At 41.3% G+C, this 14,573-nt stretch overlaps 1 protein-coding gene across 1 annotated transcript; it reads left to right on the top strand.

Annotated features, from left to right (window-relative positions):
* Positions 1-256: 256 nt before the first annotated feature.
* marchf9 (membrane-associated ring finger (C3HC4) 9) lies at positions 257-11,831 on the top strand (the record flags this gene model as incomplete). Its single annotated transcript, XM_080733704.1, has 4 exons — positions 257-592; positions 6,432-6,587; positions 9,045-9,237; positions 11,503-11,831. 4 exons carry the CDS (start codon positions 257-259, stop codon positions 11,829-11,831), a joined length of 1,014 nt encoding a protein of 337 aa, XP_080589830.1.
* Positions 11,832-14,573: the final 2,742 nt, after the last annotated feature.

Raw genomic sequence — 14,573 nt, 5'->3', positions numbered from 1 at the left:
GCATATAGACACACATGCCATCAGTGGGGCAACAACCAAGACTGGGTCCTTTATTTCTTGGTTTTCCAAATAACAGATACAGTAGCCTATGTTCGCTATTCAAAAAAACTCTACAATGAAATCCCCTGATACATAATAATAATAATATTAATAATAATACTAACAGAACAAATACCACTTTTCAGATCGAAGAAGAGAGAGATCAGGAAAAAAATAGGTTATATTGCATTCTGAAGGATTCTTTATGTAGCCAAACATGTTCAAGTACCGGATCCGAATGTTTTTTAATGAACTGAAAGTACTGGTTTTTATGCGATCCGACTCGACACAGTCCAGCACAGACGGGGGAAGACAGCCAACAACAACCATGCGAGGTCTAGGGATGGGCGGCTGCGGCTGGCCGCCTTTTGTCGACTGCCATTCCCGGGACGACGAGGAGGAGTACTATGGCAGCGATCCGCGGCCACGGAGCCTGGCTTTTGAGGAGAAGGACCCCAAGCTGCAAGTGGGCCTGGACGCCGTGTCGCTGGCCAGCACCACGAGCAGCATGCGCACGCCCCAATGTCGGATCTGTTTCCAAGGCCCAGAGCAGGTACATAATGAGCTCCAAACACCCTGCCCCACATTCCTCTATACTAGCCTCTATATACCCGCTTTACTGTGCTGTGACTGCCCTGTTTTTAAATACCTGATAAAAATAATCAGATGGATTCTGCCAATAATGGTGCAACATTTCCTTCTTATAAAAACACATTTGTATGCTTATGACACTGCCTATAACACAACAACAACATATTGTTTCTTTTACTAAAACGGTCAGTGCTGTATGCTATAGATAGAGGCAGCATTTCCAGAACAACTGAAATCTGGCCAGCATAGCAACAAAGAAAGTTGCCCAATTAGGTCTGCTACATGAAATGAGTGAGCAAACAAATAGAGTGAACAAAATTACACGATTTTGTAAATATCTTAATCAATACACTGTTGATTTATTGATTTATAATAACCAGTGGCAAATATTATTTTATGTTACAATTTGTATCAATTGGTAATCACTGTATTTGGCTTGACCATAGCAACAAATACATATATTTCTTTTTAGTTTTCTTTTACAAGTGCTTGTCAAAATGCTACACACCAGAGTACAGCGCCAAAACAAAACAATACAATACCTACAGCTCTTTGGTCTGCAGCCAAATATTGGTCTCACCAGATGTGCAGAAACCTGTGCCGCCTGCCTCAGCAGGTAAACCTGAAGCCTGAGATAATTAGAAACACTGTAAATCCTGTTTGAGAACAGATGGATATTACCACTTAGTCACTACCCCAAGATAGGGTTATGGTGTTATTACAGCACATGTGCTAATGTATGGCATCTGTCTGGGAGTTTATAATGTAGGGCAGTGTTTCTCAACCACTGTGCCTGGGCACCGTTGGTGTGCCCCTGTGAAGGGTCAAGTGTGCCCCTTGAAACTGCTTGAAAGACAGTATTGTATTTATCATTTTAAAAACGATTTAAACTAGTGAAAACAGCCGATCTACAAGCACACAACGCCTCGCGGTGCGAGGCGTTGTGTGCTTGTAGATCTGCTGTTTTCACTACTGTTGTGCGACAGCCTTGTATGATGAAGCAGGGCTTTACTTTGCACAGAAACGTACAAATTTGAAACTTGGAGATACAAGGTTTCTTCCCGACAGTGACGATATTTACACCCCCGTATTATATTAGTGTGCCCATGGATTCTTGGGACATGAAAAGTGTGCCCATGCAGAAAAAAAGGTTGAGAAACACTGATGTAAGGCATATAGTAAACTGGAGAGGCATGGAAAGAGTTGATATGAAATACATTCCATTGTGACTTTGTTGTGGATATCCATGTCACAATGAGCAACCCATGAGAGATTTTCCCCAATCCTACAACAAAAGGTTGATGTTTGGGCTTCTGGTTCCCCGACAAGGTGACTCATCGTGCAACGTGGCTCCTAGTTGCCTCTTATAGCTACAGACAAAGAGAGCACGCAAACAAAGCGTCGAGACACAAAGACCATATCAGTCTGTCAGACAGACATGATATTAACTTATCCACCTCAACAGATTGTGCCAATCTCAGTTTTAAGTCTATATGAAGGGGGAAATTGGCAAGTTACCTCAGGTGGCAGTGGGGATGGGGTGGGGGCAACACTTTGCCATCATATTGTTATTTCATTATTCAAGCAGGTCACAACAGGGGACAGAATCATGTCGCTGTCAGTGGGCCAATTACCTAGAGATAAGATCACCTTGCTCTGTGGGCTGAATTGAATATGAATCCTTATTAGCTGCCTGTCAAAGCTGTCAGTATAGGCCATGGTACAATAGCTGTGCCATTGATTCTACTTAAGTTCCACCAAGCTGTGCCAGTTGTGTGTGTGTGTGTGTGTGTGTGTGTGTGTGTGTGTGTGTGTGTGTGTGTGTGTGTGTGTGTGTGTGTGTGTGTGTGTGTGTGTGTGTGTGTCATGTAGTGTGTGTGTGTCATGTAGTGTGTGCTGAAAATGCACCCTCACTCCCTTCAGTATGTGGCCTTGAGAGGCAAAATAAATGTAGTGTTCAGATTGGAGGCTTTACGTACAGTATGTATACAGTATATGTATACTGTTTGATACTGAAAGGAGCCGTTAGTATAGTTAAATCCAGAGTGTTAATTGTAACTCTGAGTGTAAAAAAATACACTGTTCCAGTTCTACACTAAAGAGTTAAATGAACACTTTGGATTTTACTGTGTAAGAATAATGTAAGAGAGTGAGACAGAGCGGGAGTAATAACTGATCTTACTGTATGACCACAGGGTCTCATGTTGTGTATGGATAGAACTTTCTGAGAGAACTTTCTGCCTATATAGCTATATACATTTTACAGCTTCAACCTTGCTCTGTTACTGTAGATTCTCAAAGGGTGAGCTGCAGATGGAAAACTATTTGACTTCATTGAATTTACAATAATTTGATTTGCTCCACCAGGATCAAATTACGTGCATAAATGAAGTTCAAAATACATAATACAACTTTATGACTTCCTGTAACATAGCAGCAATCTCTTGTAAACATGGATAACTGGGGCTGCATGGGGCAAACAAACACACAAAAACAAACAAACAGCTTGATTCCTTGTCGAAAAATCTGTACAACGCAACGGTCCCTCAGAGCAGCTATCATGGGTCATAAACAGGGAATGTCAATGTCACACAACACATTATTTTGTGAGTTTAACTGCAGATCTGCCATTTGTAGCACACAACATTGTATTGTGATGGAGTATGAATTAAGCATCTCCAGATTTGACTCTGTAGAAAGAGTTCTCACTTCCAGTCTTTCCCTCAGGCCGTCAGTGTTCATTCTCCTCTCTCATATCATGTAGTAGCAAAGGGATGATGAAGGACGCAGGTGCAACTAGATTCAGGTGTTGATCATTCTTTTAACACAGAGGTTCAACAATTAGGGGTCCGGGACTCCTAGGGGGTCCTCAGAGTTACTACAGTGGGTCCTTCAAATCTTTGTGTGATAGACATTTTTTCTCCTTTTTTGTATTTACTACTTGAACCTTAACGTCCATGTTCTGAGAACTTTAGCCAAAAATAGCAGATCTACAAGCTCACAACGCCTTCCGCTACGAGGCGTTGTGAGCGTGTAGATCTGCTATTTTCAGCAAAGAGGTTTGGTGTAGAGGGGAAAAAAGAGCACACTAAGTACAGAGTGAAACGTCAAGTTTATTAAGTATTGACGGTTCAAGTGGTTACATATATGATAACACAAATTGACATGAATCCAAAATACACTGATGATTGTGCTGTCAAAGCAATGAAACTATATGGAATCTGGGGGTCCCTGCTTCATCTCTCTCTCAGCTAAGGGGTCCTTGGCCTGAAAACTTTGAAGACCCCTGTTTTAACACATTACAATTACGCCTCTCTCCTCAAACAGTGATTTCCCCCCCTTCACTTGCCATACAGCATCCAGTCCCTTAATTGTGGTAATTTTGTGCATGAACATCAACTAATGTTGACTATATCAGTTCACCAAGAGTTATTATCCATGGAAATGGGACGTATCTATGATGTCATCGAGAGAAACCTGAGGAGCTTTCATGCCCAGGCATGATGACCATGTGTCTATGTGTCATAGTAGTGATTTTCTGGTAATTGTTATACATCATATACATTACAGTATAATAGTAGCTTATTTTCTTTTCCCTGAATATCATTCTACCCTGATCTCAGCCATTTTAAAGGAATTGGTTCAATCCTTTTTACTCCAGGTCCAATGACCCACCACCCGATCACACGCATGTATGCACGCACACAAAGGAGCTAGACTGTCTGCGAAAGAGCGTCTTCTCTGTAGCTTTGATTTCATTGATTGACTTCATTAACATGATTATTAACAGTTCGGGTAGTACAGTCAAAGGTTTTGTTAGAAAGATAATACAAAAAGTCCCAGGGGCTTGTTTCCTTTGGGGTCTATTGTACTCAATTCATCAGTTATAAGCGGTATAAGCTTTGAAGCCATTGGCTGGCTGCCTTAGAACAAGAACAAGGGCGATTCAATCACAACGTGACATTTTCAAAATGTTGTCTTTCATATCATTTTTATTTAGATCCTCATATATTTCTGCCCTTCTTTGTGGTATCTTAATAATGTCAGCAGGCAAGCTAGCCAGTAACTCATCTGCCAAATAAAATCTCTGGACACTTTTTTATTGGACAAAGCCAGATGGGGCAAAATAGAGTACCAAATTGAGAAAACGTAGGGCTATAAATAATTGGTGTCATTACAGATTGCTATGCTCAGAATGGTTCACTACTTGTATAAGTAGTAAACACTGAAAACGTGGCTGTTGTTATTCTCTACCTATTTGTATAATATGAAATGATTCATAATATGGCACTTTACATGAGGGTTGTTTATATCCTACATAGCCAAGGAAACAGTATTCATTTCGCTTTTATTTAATTATTTTGGTACACAGAACACTGGTTAAAGGCATAGTAATGCCACTTTGCCCTGTGTTTACATAAAAATAACAACATATACGTTGCCTAACCATTTCCCTCTAGCAATCATCAGCCCCTGGAGTAATGCGGTGGTGTTTACCTGCAGAAACACGTACACGGCCCTCTCGCTTTCTTTCTTTTTCTACCAAACTGTTTGTTTTGGTAGACAGGGATGTTTATGGGCTGCTAAAACATAGCAGGGAAAACACTAAAATACAGCGAGAGGGCCACAAATACTCCAGGGGTGGATAACTGCTGGTATAGAGGGACATAATGGGTAATACTTTTTTGTTGCTGTTTATTTATGTAAACAAAGGGAAAGGTTACATAGTATGCCTTTAACTGTTAAATTCGAATGTAACTTTCTCAACTGTTAAAGTTTAACAGATGATAAAGTTAAATTCACATCATGTTTGTCATCGGAAAATAATGACAAGCATGTGAATTTAACTTTCTCCTCTACGTTTGATAGAGAGATAGTGTTTGTTTGACCACCATTAAAAAGTCATCACCCTCCTGTTTGAGCAGAAGGGTGTCGCTTGTTTTGGGTGGTGCAGAGGGCTGGTATTGATTGAGTTCACTCCAAGCCTGTGGCTCTCCTCTCCTTCACCTGCCTGCCCTTGAAAATCTCCCTGCTCCCCACCGTTGCTGCTGCTGAGTGGTAATAAGCCACCTCGCCAACAGACCCCAGCATCAAGCTGTGTCTGTCCATTCATTGATTTACTAATGATCCACGCATTTTCCAACGTATAATACATTTTTAGTGGAGGTTGGGGTAGAGCTCATCATGCCTACGCTATACCGATCCAAGCAATATGTCTGAGATATAGTCGGGGGCTTTGTCAGAGTTATACCTGTCTGTCTGTTTCCCTTTTGTGCCCATATATGGAGATCTCTGTATCTGTCTGTCTAGCTATGTCCCTTTTATGCCCATATACAGTATGGAGATCCCTGATGTCATTAGTATATGCCCATACCTTGTATATTGGCATGATGCTCACAAATGGGCCTATTGGTTGGATTGGCTGTCCGGTCCTCCCTCAAGTCCTTTTGGCAGTCTTGATGTTTGTCTCAGAAATTATCACCTAAACAATAGCTATAGATATTACCAGAAGCCTCAAAATGACTCAAACTTAGCAAAACAATTACTTGAAAAAAAAAGAAGAAGAAAAACAGACAAGAAACAGATACATGTTTAACCACTTGAACCCCAGCATATTAGCCAACAACAGCAGATCTACAAGCTCACAAAGGAATTTGCTGTAGAGGGAGAAAAGTGGTCCAAGTATAGTTGAAACTGAGGTCCGTTTTGACTAAGAATAGATTGGTAAGTGGATAAGGTTTAAGATGTGCTTTCCCCATGAATGTGTATGTCATGTTTTTTCTTTAACTTATGTCCTACAGGGGGAGCTGCTGAGCCCCTGTCGTTGCGACGGTTCCGTGCGCTGCACGCATCAACCCTGCCTCATCCGCTGGATCAGTGAACGGGGCTCTTGGAGCTGTGAGCTCTGTTACTTCAAGTACCAGGTCCTAGCCATCAGCACCAAGAACCCTCTGCAGGTAAAAACAACCACGGAGCAGTGTCCACGGGCATCACAAGGGGTCTACGAGCTGCGAGCTTGTAGATCTGCTATCTTTTAAAAGTCGTGAAAGTTTGTGCAAATCTTTGAATATATGTGTTTTTAAGCGAACATTTGTAACACAAATTTTGCTTTTGGAGGGTCCCTGGAACTATATATTTTGAGATGGGGGGTCTGTGGCCAAATACATATCATTTCGGGGGTCCTTCACATGAAAAGGTTTGAAATATTCAAAGACTTGCACAAGTTTTCACAATAAAAAAAGAACGCAGATTTACAAAATCAATCTTATTGTATTTTATTTTTAAGGATAACAATACTTCACTTCCCCTCCCCCAATTCCAAGCTCTTGTTACATTTGAAACAAGCAACCACTGCAGCCCACAGGCTGTGCCTGTCCACATGAGGTCATTTCAACATGGCATGTTGGCATTACAAACTGCAGTGAAATGGCAAGCTGGCCAATACAGCATGGTTACATTTTGATTGTTATGTAGTTTGACTGAGCAGTGGGAAAACCCCATAGATCTCAACATCTTCGTATTATGACAAAACAAGTCCAAGTTTGTCCAACCACAAACTGGTTAGAAAAGACATGGTCCAGTATACATGTCGAAAGACACTTAACCCCTAATAGTTAGTCCCTCTGTGTGCTCAACTGCTCATCAAAGCTATCTGAGCAGCTATCAGCTGGGAGAAGCTGTAAAAAGTAATTTCCCCTCCCCCTGGGGTGATTGATTGATTGATTGATTGATTGATTGATTGATTGGTTGATTGAATACTTTATTAGTCAGAAATGTAAACAGGGTTGGGGGAAACGTGTGTTTTGTATGTACCGGTACATGTGTTTTTTGGATTTTGTCGCATTCCTAAGAAAATGTGATTAGAATTGATTCTGGATGGGGACCCAAATGCATTTGGGTCTCCATCCGAAATCGATAGGGGTAAATTTACTATATTTGTTTTTGTCTTAGGAATGCGACAAATACAAAACAATATTATTGAACTCAAGTCTCCATGGCACGAGTAATCAATAAAAACAAAGTCATTTTGGGGATGAACTACTGACTACTGAAAATGACTTGTTTCCATTGTGATCCTCCAGCTCCCTCTCCTCTATGAGGTCTAGTGACAGGAACGTGCACACATACCGGTAGACATCAAAGGGGGCTTGAGCCCCTGCCCTTTTATCCGTCTGTAAAAAGTGCCCTCTCCAGACCATGAATTCAGTTTTAACTATGGTGAAAGAAATCGATTATACCTAGTTCATTGTGGTATCACGCACCGAAAATAGCGGACCTGAGAAGCTCTGCGACGCGTTGTGAGCTTGGAGGTCTACTATACTTGGAGGTCTGCTATATTGTACTGTCTCGAAGTTCAATAATCAATACTGAAGATGTTTCTATGTAAACTGGAGTCCCAGAGATGAAAAGCATAAGCCATTAAATGGGGGTCCAGGGTGTAATGCATATCAAATTGGCGATCCTTGAAATTAAAATGTTTGAGAATCACTGCTATGGCCGTAAAAACAATCTTCTCTTATGGGGGTCCTCGGCATATCTTTTCAAATGGGGGTCTGCGGGCTAATATGTATCCATTTGGGGGTCCTCCTCGACATGAAAACGTTTTATAACCTCATGCTAGATACGGTACTGCTGTGCTCTCTGAACTCGATTCATCTCTGGTTGCTAGAAGAAATCTTGGGCAGTCACAGTGGTGTGAGGACTTTTTGCCATATTGTGCCGACACGTTTGTACGTTTTGCGTCACTGTCCTTCTGCCCTCCTGTTCCAAGGCAGCCAATTACTCCAAAAGCTATATAGAGGATACTCTTTGTGTGTGTGCATTGCGTGTACACGTACGCGCGCGCGCGCGTGTGTGTGTGTGTGTGTGTGTGTGTGTGTGTGTGTGTGTGTGTGTGTGTTTGTGTGTGTGTGTGTGAGTATGTATGTACGTACGTGTATGTGTGTGCGTGCGTATTACTATAGAGGACCAAATGTCACCACAAGTATAGTAGAATTTCAGAAACAGACATATGTGAGGACCATTTTCCTCACAAGAGAAATGGTTGTTTGTTTATGGTTAAAACAGATTTTTAGAGATAGATATTTTTCTAATGCAATTAGAATAAACAACAACAAAGCCCTGAGTGTACAAACACAGAAAGTGTCGAAATGTACCAACCATTCAGCTGTATACAAGTACAGTCAAAAATTGTATATATACACCACTTCTCCCTCTGCACACAATAAAATCTTCTGTGTGCATTTATCCATTTGTAACTGTTGAGAACAATTTCAACCACTTGCAAACAATGGAACCAATTTGATGGGCCCATTTTGGGTAATCTTCTACACTATTGGAGTTAAATGAACACTCAGGATTTTACTGTGGCAGTGATTGCTGATACATTGGTGTTTCTTCTTCCTCCTCTCCAGTGGCAGGCCATCTCCCTGACGGTGATAGAGAAGGTACAGATTGCCGCCATCATTCTGGGTTCCCTGTTCCTGATTGCCAGCATCTCCTGGCTCATCTGGTCCTCCCTCAGTCCTTCTGCCAAGTGGCAGCGCCAAGACCTGCTCTTCCAGATCTGCTACGGCATGTACGGCTTCATGGACATCGTCTGCATAGGTAAAGGACTAGGGATTGGACGATAGAGGGTATGCACGTCCACTGGGACCCGCCCCCCTAATCTAGACTGAGTGGCAAAACATTGAGCAGCATGGAGCATTGGAGTTTGGAAGTGCTAGTTGCAAATCACTCAATGGCCCTCCATATCACCTGTTTCTAATTTGCACATAATGCAGGAGGCAGCAGGATGTTGTGTTGTAGAAAACTGACACTTGGAAAAATAAAAACCTGCACAGAAGGTCTTGACAGAAAGTAGCTCATCATAACATGCCTATGGTGGATTTTTATGAAACAAACTTTGCAGATAGAAAGAGGATAATTCAAGCTTTCAGTACAGCCACAATGTTGGTGAGTTAACTTTGTTTAATACAATCAGATAGGACTTTTCTGTTTGGATGTATGGGCTGTCAATGGCAGAAGTTAGTGTTTTGCCACTCAGTAGGCGTGTTCCCACATAACTTCCTGCAACAGTGATGTCACGCGCATACCCTCTATACGAAAATGTCATATCACGATTATTGTGACAGAAGAAATCGCGATTTACGATATTATCGCGATAATCAAAATCCATGATCCTGGAGTGGAACATTTGCCCAAAAATAGGCAAATAGGCAAAAAACAAGCTCACAATGCAGTAGGTAGGCTGTATACGGTATGTCGGTTCTCAAATGTGTCAAAATGGTGTGGAATGTCTGGAATTAGGAAAACCAGCTAACACCACCCCTCTGTAGTTAACTGGTTTAGCAGACAGTTTGAGGATCCAATGGAGTTATCTGGTTTTGTTATCTGCTTTTTAATACTTTTCTTTGGTTCAATATTTTATTAATCAACAAACAAAGGGTGTTCAATAGCACCGGTTTATGAACTGAAAAATGTAGTTAGCTCTTATTAAGCTGGCAAAAGATGAGACAAACATTTCCTAAAAGCAGGTACTGAGGCTGCGTACATAACATGTACAGCAGGGTGTATTATTCAAGCTTTGGACTCGCAAAGCAAGAGGCAGAAAAGAATATCAGTTTGGGTTTGTTGTGTGCAATGACACACTTGAGTAGAGAAAATGTAGATATATTTACCCTTCTTTGGATAAAGAGGTTGCAAATTCACACAATACAACACTATGGTGATCCAGCAGAGGTAGAAGATAATAGTCTGTGAAAAGGCAACCAACAACATTCACAGACATTTCATAGATTCTCTTTTATCTGAAAGCAGCTGTAGAGATCCTACAGTGAAACCTGCGGGATTGTCCTCCTGAAACGATGAATTGCTTGTGATAGGAAATACTGAGAACAGATGGCATCAGATTTCTGCACATAATTATTGCCAACAGTCTCTTCTGACCAGTTGCAATGAACAGGGCAGCATGTACTCGGTTCACAAGCACTTTGTATAACACTTGATGCAAATGGGCAGTGTTGGGTATTGTTACTTTTTGAAGTAACTCGTTAAGTTACATCGTTATTGCCATTAAAAAGTAACTTGTTACATTACTCCGTTACCAAATGAGAAAATCCATTACCGACAATTAAAACCCACTTGCGAAGATGTTTGGTAAACATAAAACAGCCTACCGGAGTGTTTTGGTTGTGGATGTGGACTGCCAGACTTCACCATGGCGATTTGCATTGACGTTGAACTTCCTTTCACCAGTAAATCCAAAAATAGTGTGAATACATCCACAGCCTTACTAAAAGGCAACCTCTCTGTCTCTCAAGCCCTGCCATGCACGACTGTAAATTAATCTAAACAAGACACAAGCACAGATAGTTCTCCTTGACGCCACTCCCCACCCGGTGTTACACCAAAAGTGGCAAACTATATAAAACTGTAGACTGACTACGCAACCACCGCAGACTGCAACACATTTCTGGTCGGTCACCTTTTTTAACAGTCAGTGGCGAGTGGGACCTGTGCATGTCTCCATTGACAGAGAGGACTGAGGAGCACATTCATTCAGGAAACAGCACAAATGTGTCAGGTGGATTATTTACCCTGTGTGGCAACAGAAAGGACAGGGAAATATAGGTCTTAAATGTAACTAAATAACACCGTTATTTTTGGAAAATGTAACTGGTAACAGCGCTGCTATATTGTAAAAGTAACTTGTTAGGTTACTCCGTTACCACCAAACCTAACGGCGCTACGTAACGCCGTTGGTTATAACAGCGTTACACCCAAGACTGCAAATGGGTTTGAATTATTTTCAGATTTTGGCTCAATCACTGTCGATTCATCTGTTCTTCCACGTCTTCTTTTCATCTCAAGGTCTTATAATCCACGAGGGCTCATCGGTGTACAGAATCTTCAAACGATGGCAAGCCGTCAATCAACAGTGGAAAGTACTGAACTATGAGAAATCAAAGGACTTGGGGGACCCGTTGAGTTCCAGCAAGACAGGGGGCCGTGGTTCCCGCAGTAACCCCCATGGCCTGGGCAGCAGCAGTGGAGGGCGACAGAGCAGGAGGCTAAGGACTATTCTGAACCACCACTGTGGATACACCATCTTGCACATCCTGAGCCAGCTGAGGCCCCACGACCCGCGGATCAGTGCCGCGGCCAACCGAGAGGTGGTAATGAGGGTCACCACCGTATGAGTCTGACTGAGCATGCATGACACACATATACCGTATGTATGTCCTGAGGAGTGGAGGGACTCGAGGACCGAACACACTAAAAGTATGAAACAGACCCAAGATGCCTGGAGCATCAACAGACAGCAAACTCTTGAGGATTTCATCCTCTTGTTTCTTATAACAAAGGAAGACAGATGTTCCTTTTCAGTGGTTGAAGAACTGATGACAATAATGATGAAAATCGTGTAAGACTTTGAAATGTGAGAAAATAATTAAAGGACAAAGATTAATGGGCTTTATAACTTAATCAAAGGCGATGAGAAGTTTGTTCCAGTTCAATTTCAGGATGCACAAAGACATTTTTGTTTGGTTTTGTAACTTTCTTGGTTTGTTTTCATGGTTTTCTTTTGTTTTTGTTTTTTTTACTCATTTTGATTTTGTACGGATGTATTATTTTAGAGGAAATCATGTAACGTCATTCAAGCATCCAGTCAGCTATGTATGATTCTCTTCGAATTTCTACAAGCTAATGCTGATAATGGACCGAAGACTGAAAATGACACACATACATAAAACATGATACACGGAACACAGAAATGACCGCAAAACAATAAGTCATTATGAGTTTTGGAAAAGGAAAAAAATTATGAAAAGGAAAAAAATCAATAATGATTTCAGTGACACCTAATGTTCTGCAATAAAGATGCGTATGTACATTTCACAGGGAATTTTGCATGGGTATATAATTTTTATCCTCCATCACATAACATAAGCACATAACACAATTTACGATACTTCGAATGGTGCTTGCCAAAATAAACACTTTAAAACATCTGATTTCATTGCACCAACTCTTTGTCAACATGACAAATGACAGTGTGTTAAAGCTATTTCAGCTAAAACATATGTAGATTGTTGCTGCTGTGTTGTTGTATTCAGATTTGATAACAAGTAAACTACTGGATTAAAGATGGAAATCAGAGGATCTCTTACAATTTAGTTTCATTCTGTGTCTAGTTTACCAACTTGTAGCCAATGGGGAAATGTTTACCTAGCCAGCAGGTTATTAATTTGAAAAGTCTTGGCATACACAACCACATTGAAGGAGTGTCCTTTTGTATGTGAATATACAGTCATCATGCCATGAAATATTATTTAATTTTCTCTTACATGGCAGGCATTTGACATTTTCTCGGTTAGTAGTTGGAGTTGGAGTTTGAACAAGACCCCTCGGCATGATTTGTCTCCATCCAGGGGCTTCTTCCTGCAAGTGTAGGCTATTATGTTTGCACCCCTTTATGCCGCTAGAAGGCGCCAAATCCCTACTCTCGTAGTTGAGCCCAGGCAGGTGGAATGAAAAAAAGAAGACAAAAAAAGAAAAGAAAAAAAGGCTATGAACTTGAATGAAAGAGGGAAAGTCACAGTGTTATCCCCATTCCCAATTGGTCTGCAATTTATCCTATCCCAAGAGTGTTCACATGCAACCAAATGTCAGTTATACTTTCTCAGAGTTAACAGTTGAGGTCACGTGGACGTGGTTGAGAATGAGATACAGGCACACGTCTGACGTCTCTCCTGGAATGTGACTTTGGGCTTTGGACCCTCCTTCCCTTTGTGGCGCTGCTTACCTGCCTGCCTGGTTAGTCAACACCTTGCACTGTCCCGTCACAGACACAGATGGATGTAACCTGTTGGAGGAGAGACCTTTGAATAGTGCACCTTAAACCTGCCCCGATACATAGCCTACTGTGCAATACGGAAGTTAAACAATGGACAATTTTACCTACCAGTGAGTGAGTTTACCGACATTTCTTCGTCACACGTGGAGAAGACATAGGCCAGAAGAAAATGAAACGATTTAGCAGACCGACCACTAAGATTTTCTCTTTTCTGAGCTCAGGTGAGATTGTCCTGATTTGGGTCTCTGGGGCTATGTGACTATATGAAGTAGGCGGGGAGAACTAGTATTGTCTTAAGTTACTGTTGTAGGCTATATGAAACTATCTTTCATCAAATTTGTGCTGGTTTTCGGGTTGCACTGTTGCAGTAAATCTGCTGAAGTATACATTATGTGGTATCAGAATTAACCCAAAAGTCCTGCTTTTTGGTTTTGTTTTGTTAGGCTGAATATGTAGGTTACCTCCCTTGATGTAGGCTACAGCTGGGCTATTATCTGTGAAGAAGTTCTCATGGGTTTCTGTGTATAGAGGATTTGTTTTGTGTGCAGTCAGTGTGATCATGTAATTGAGTGTAATCCTGGTATAATGGCCTGTTTGCATCCAGAAAGAAATCCCCTTCCAGAAAACATCCACATCTCCTCCCTCCCTCCCAGTGGTCCCTCAGATCAGGACCATGGACAAGACAGAGGAGAGGGCAAGTTAATTTATTTGTATGTGTGTTAGGACGGATGGATATGATATTAGATCTTTAGCCTGTATGAGAACATTCATATTGCTTGGTAGCTCATTTTTATAATCATCATTATACAGTTATTAGGGGATGTTGTTCTTCCACATAAGTAGAGGATTGCAGGGAGAATAGTAATTGCATCAAACAGCACAACGGTAACAAACCTCTGGTAATTAAATGTCATGAAGTTGATGTCAACTGTCAACTGTAGTCAACTGTAGCCTACCTGCCAGTGAGTGGGTATAAACCTTTGTGGTGTCATTTGCTATCACTCCTGCTAGTCATTTACTACCAGTTCTATGTGTTGTAAACTTCTTTGCTTTTGTGTATGTATTTGAAAACCTTCATTGACCT

The sequence above is a fragment of the Nannobrachium achirus genome, assembly GCF_963921795.1.
Source record: "Nannobrachium achirus genome assembly, chromosome: 9".
Classification (NCBI taxonomy): Eukaryota; Metazoa; Chordata; class Actinopteri; order Myctophiformes; family Myctophidae; genus Nannobrachium; species Nannobrachium achirus.
The sequence above is the reverse complement of the archived record's forward strand: the minus strand, read 5'-3'. Positions and strand labels throughout refer to the sequence as shown.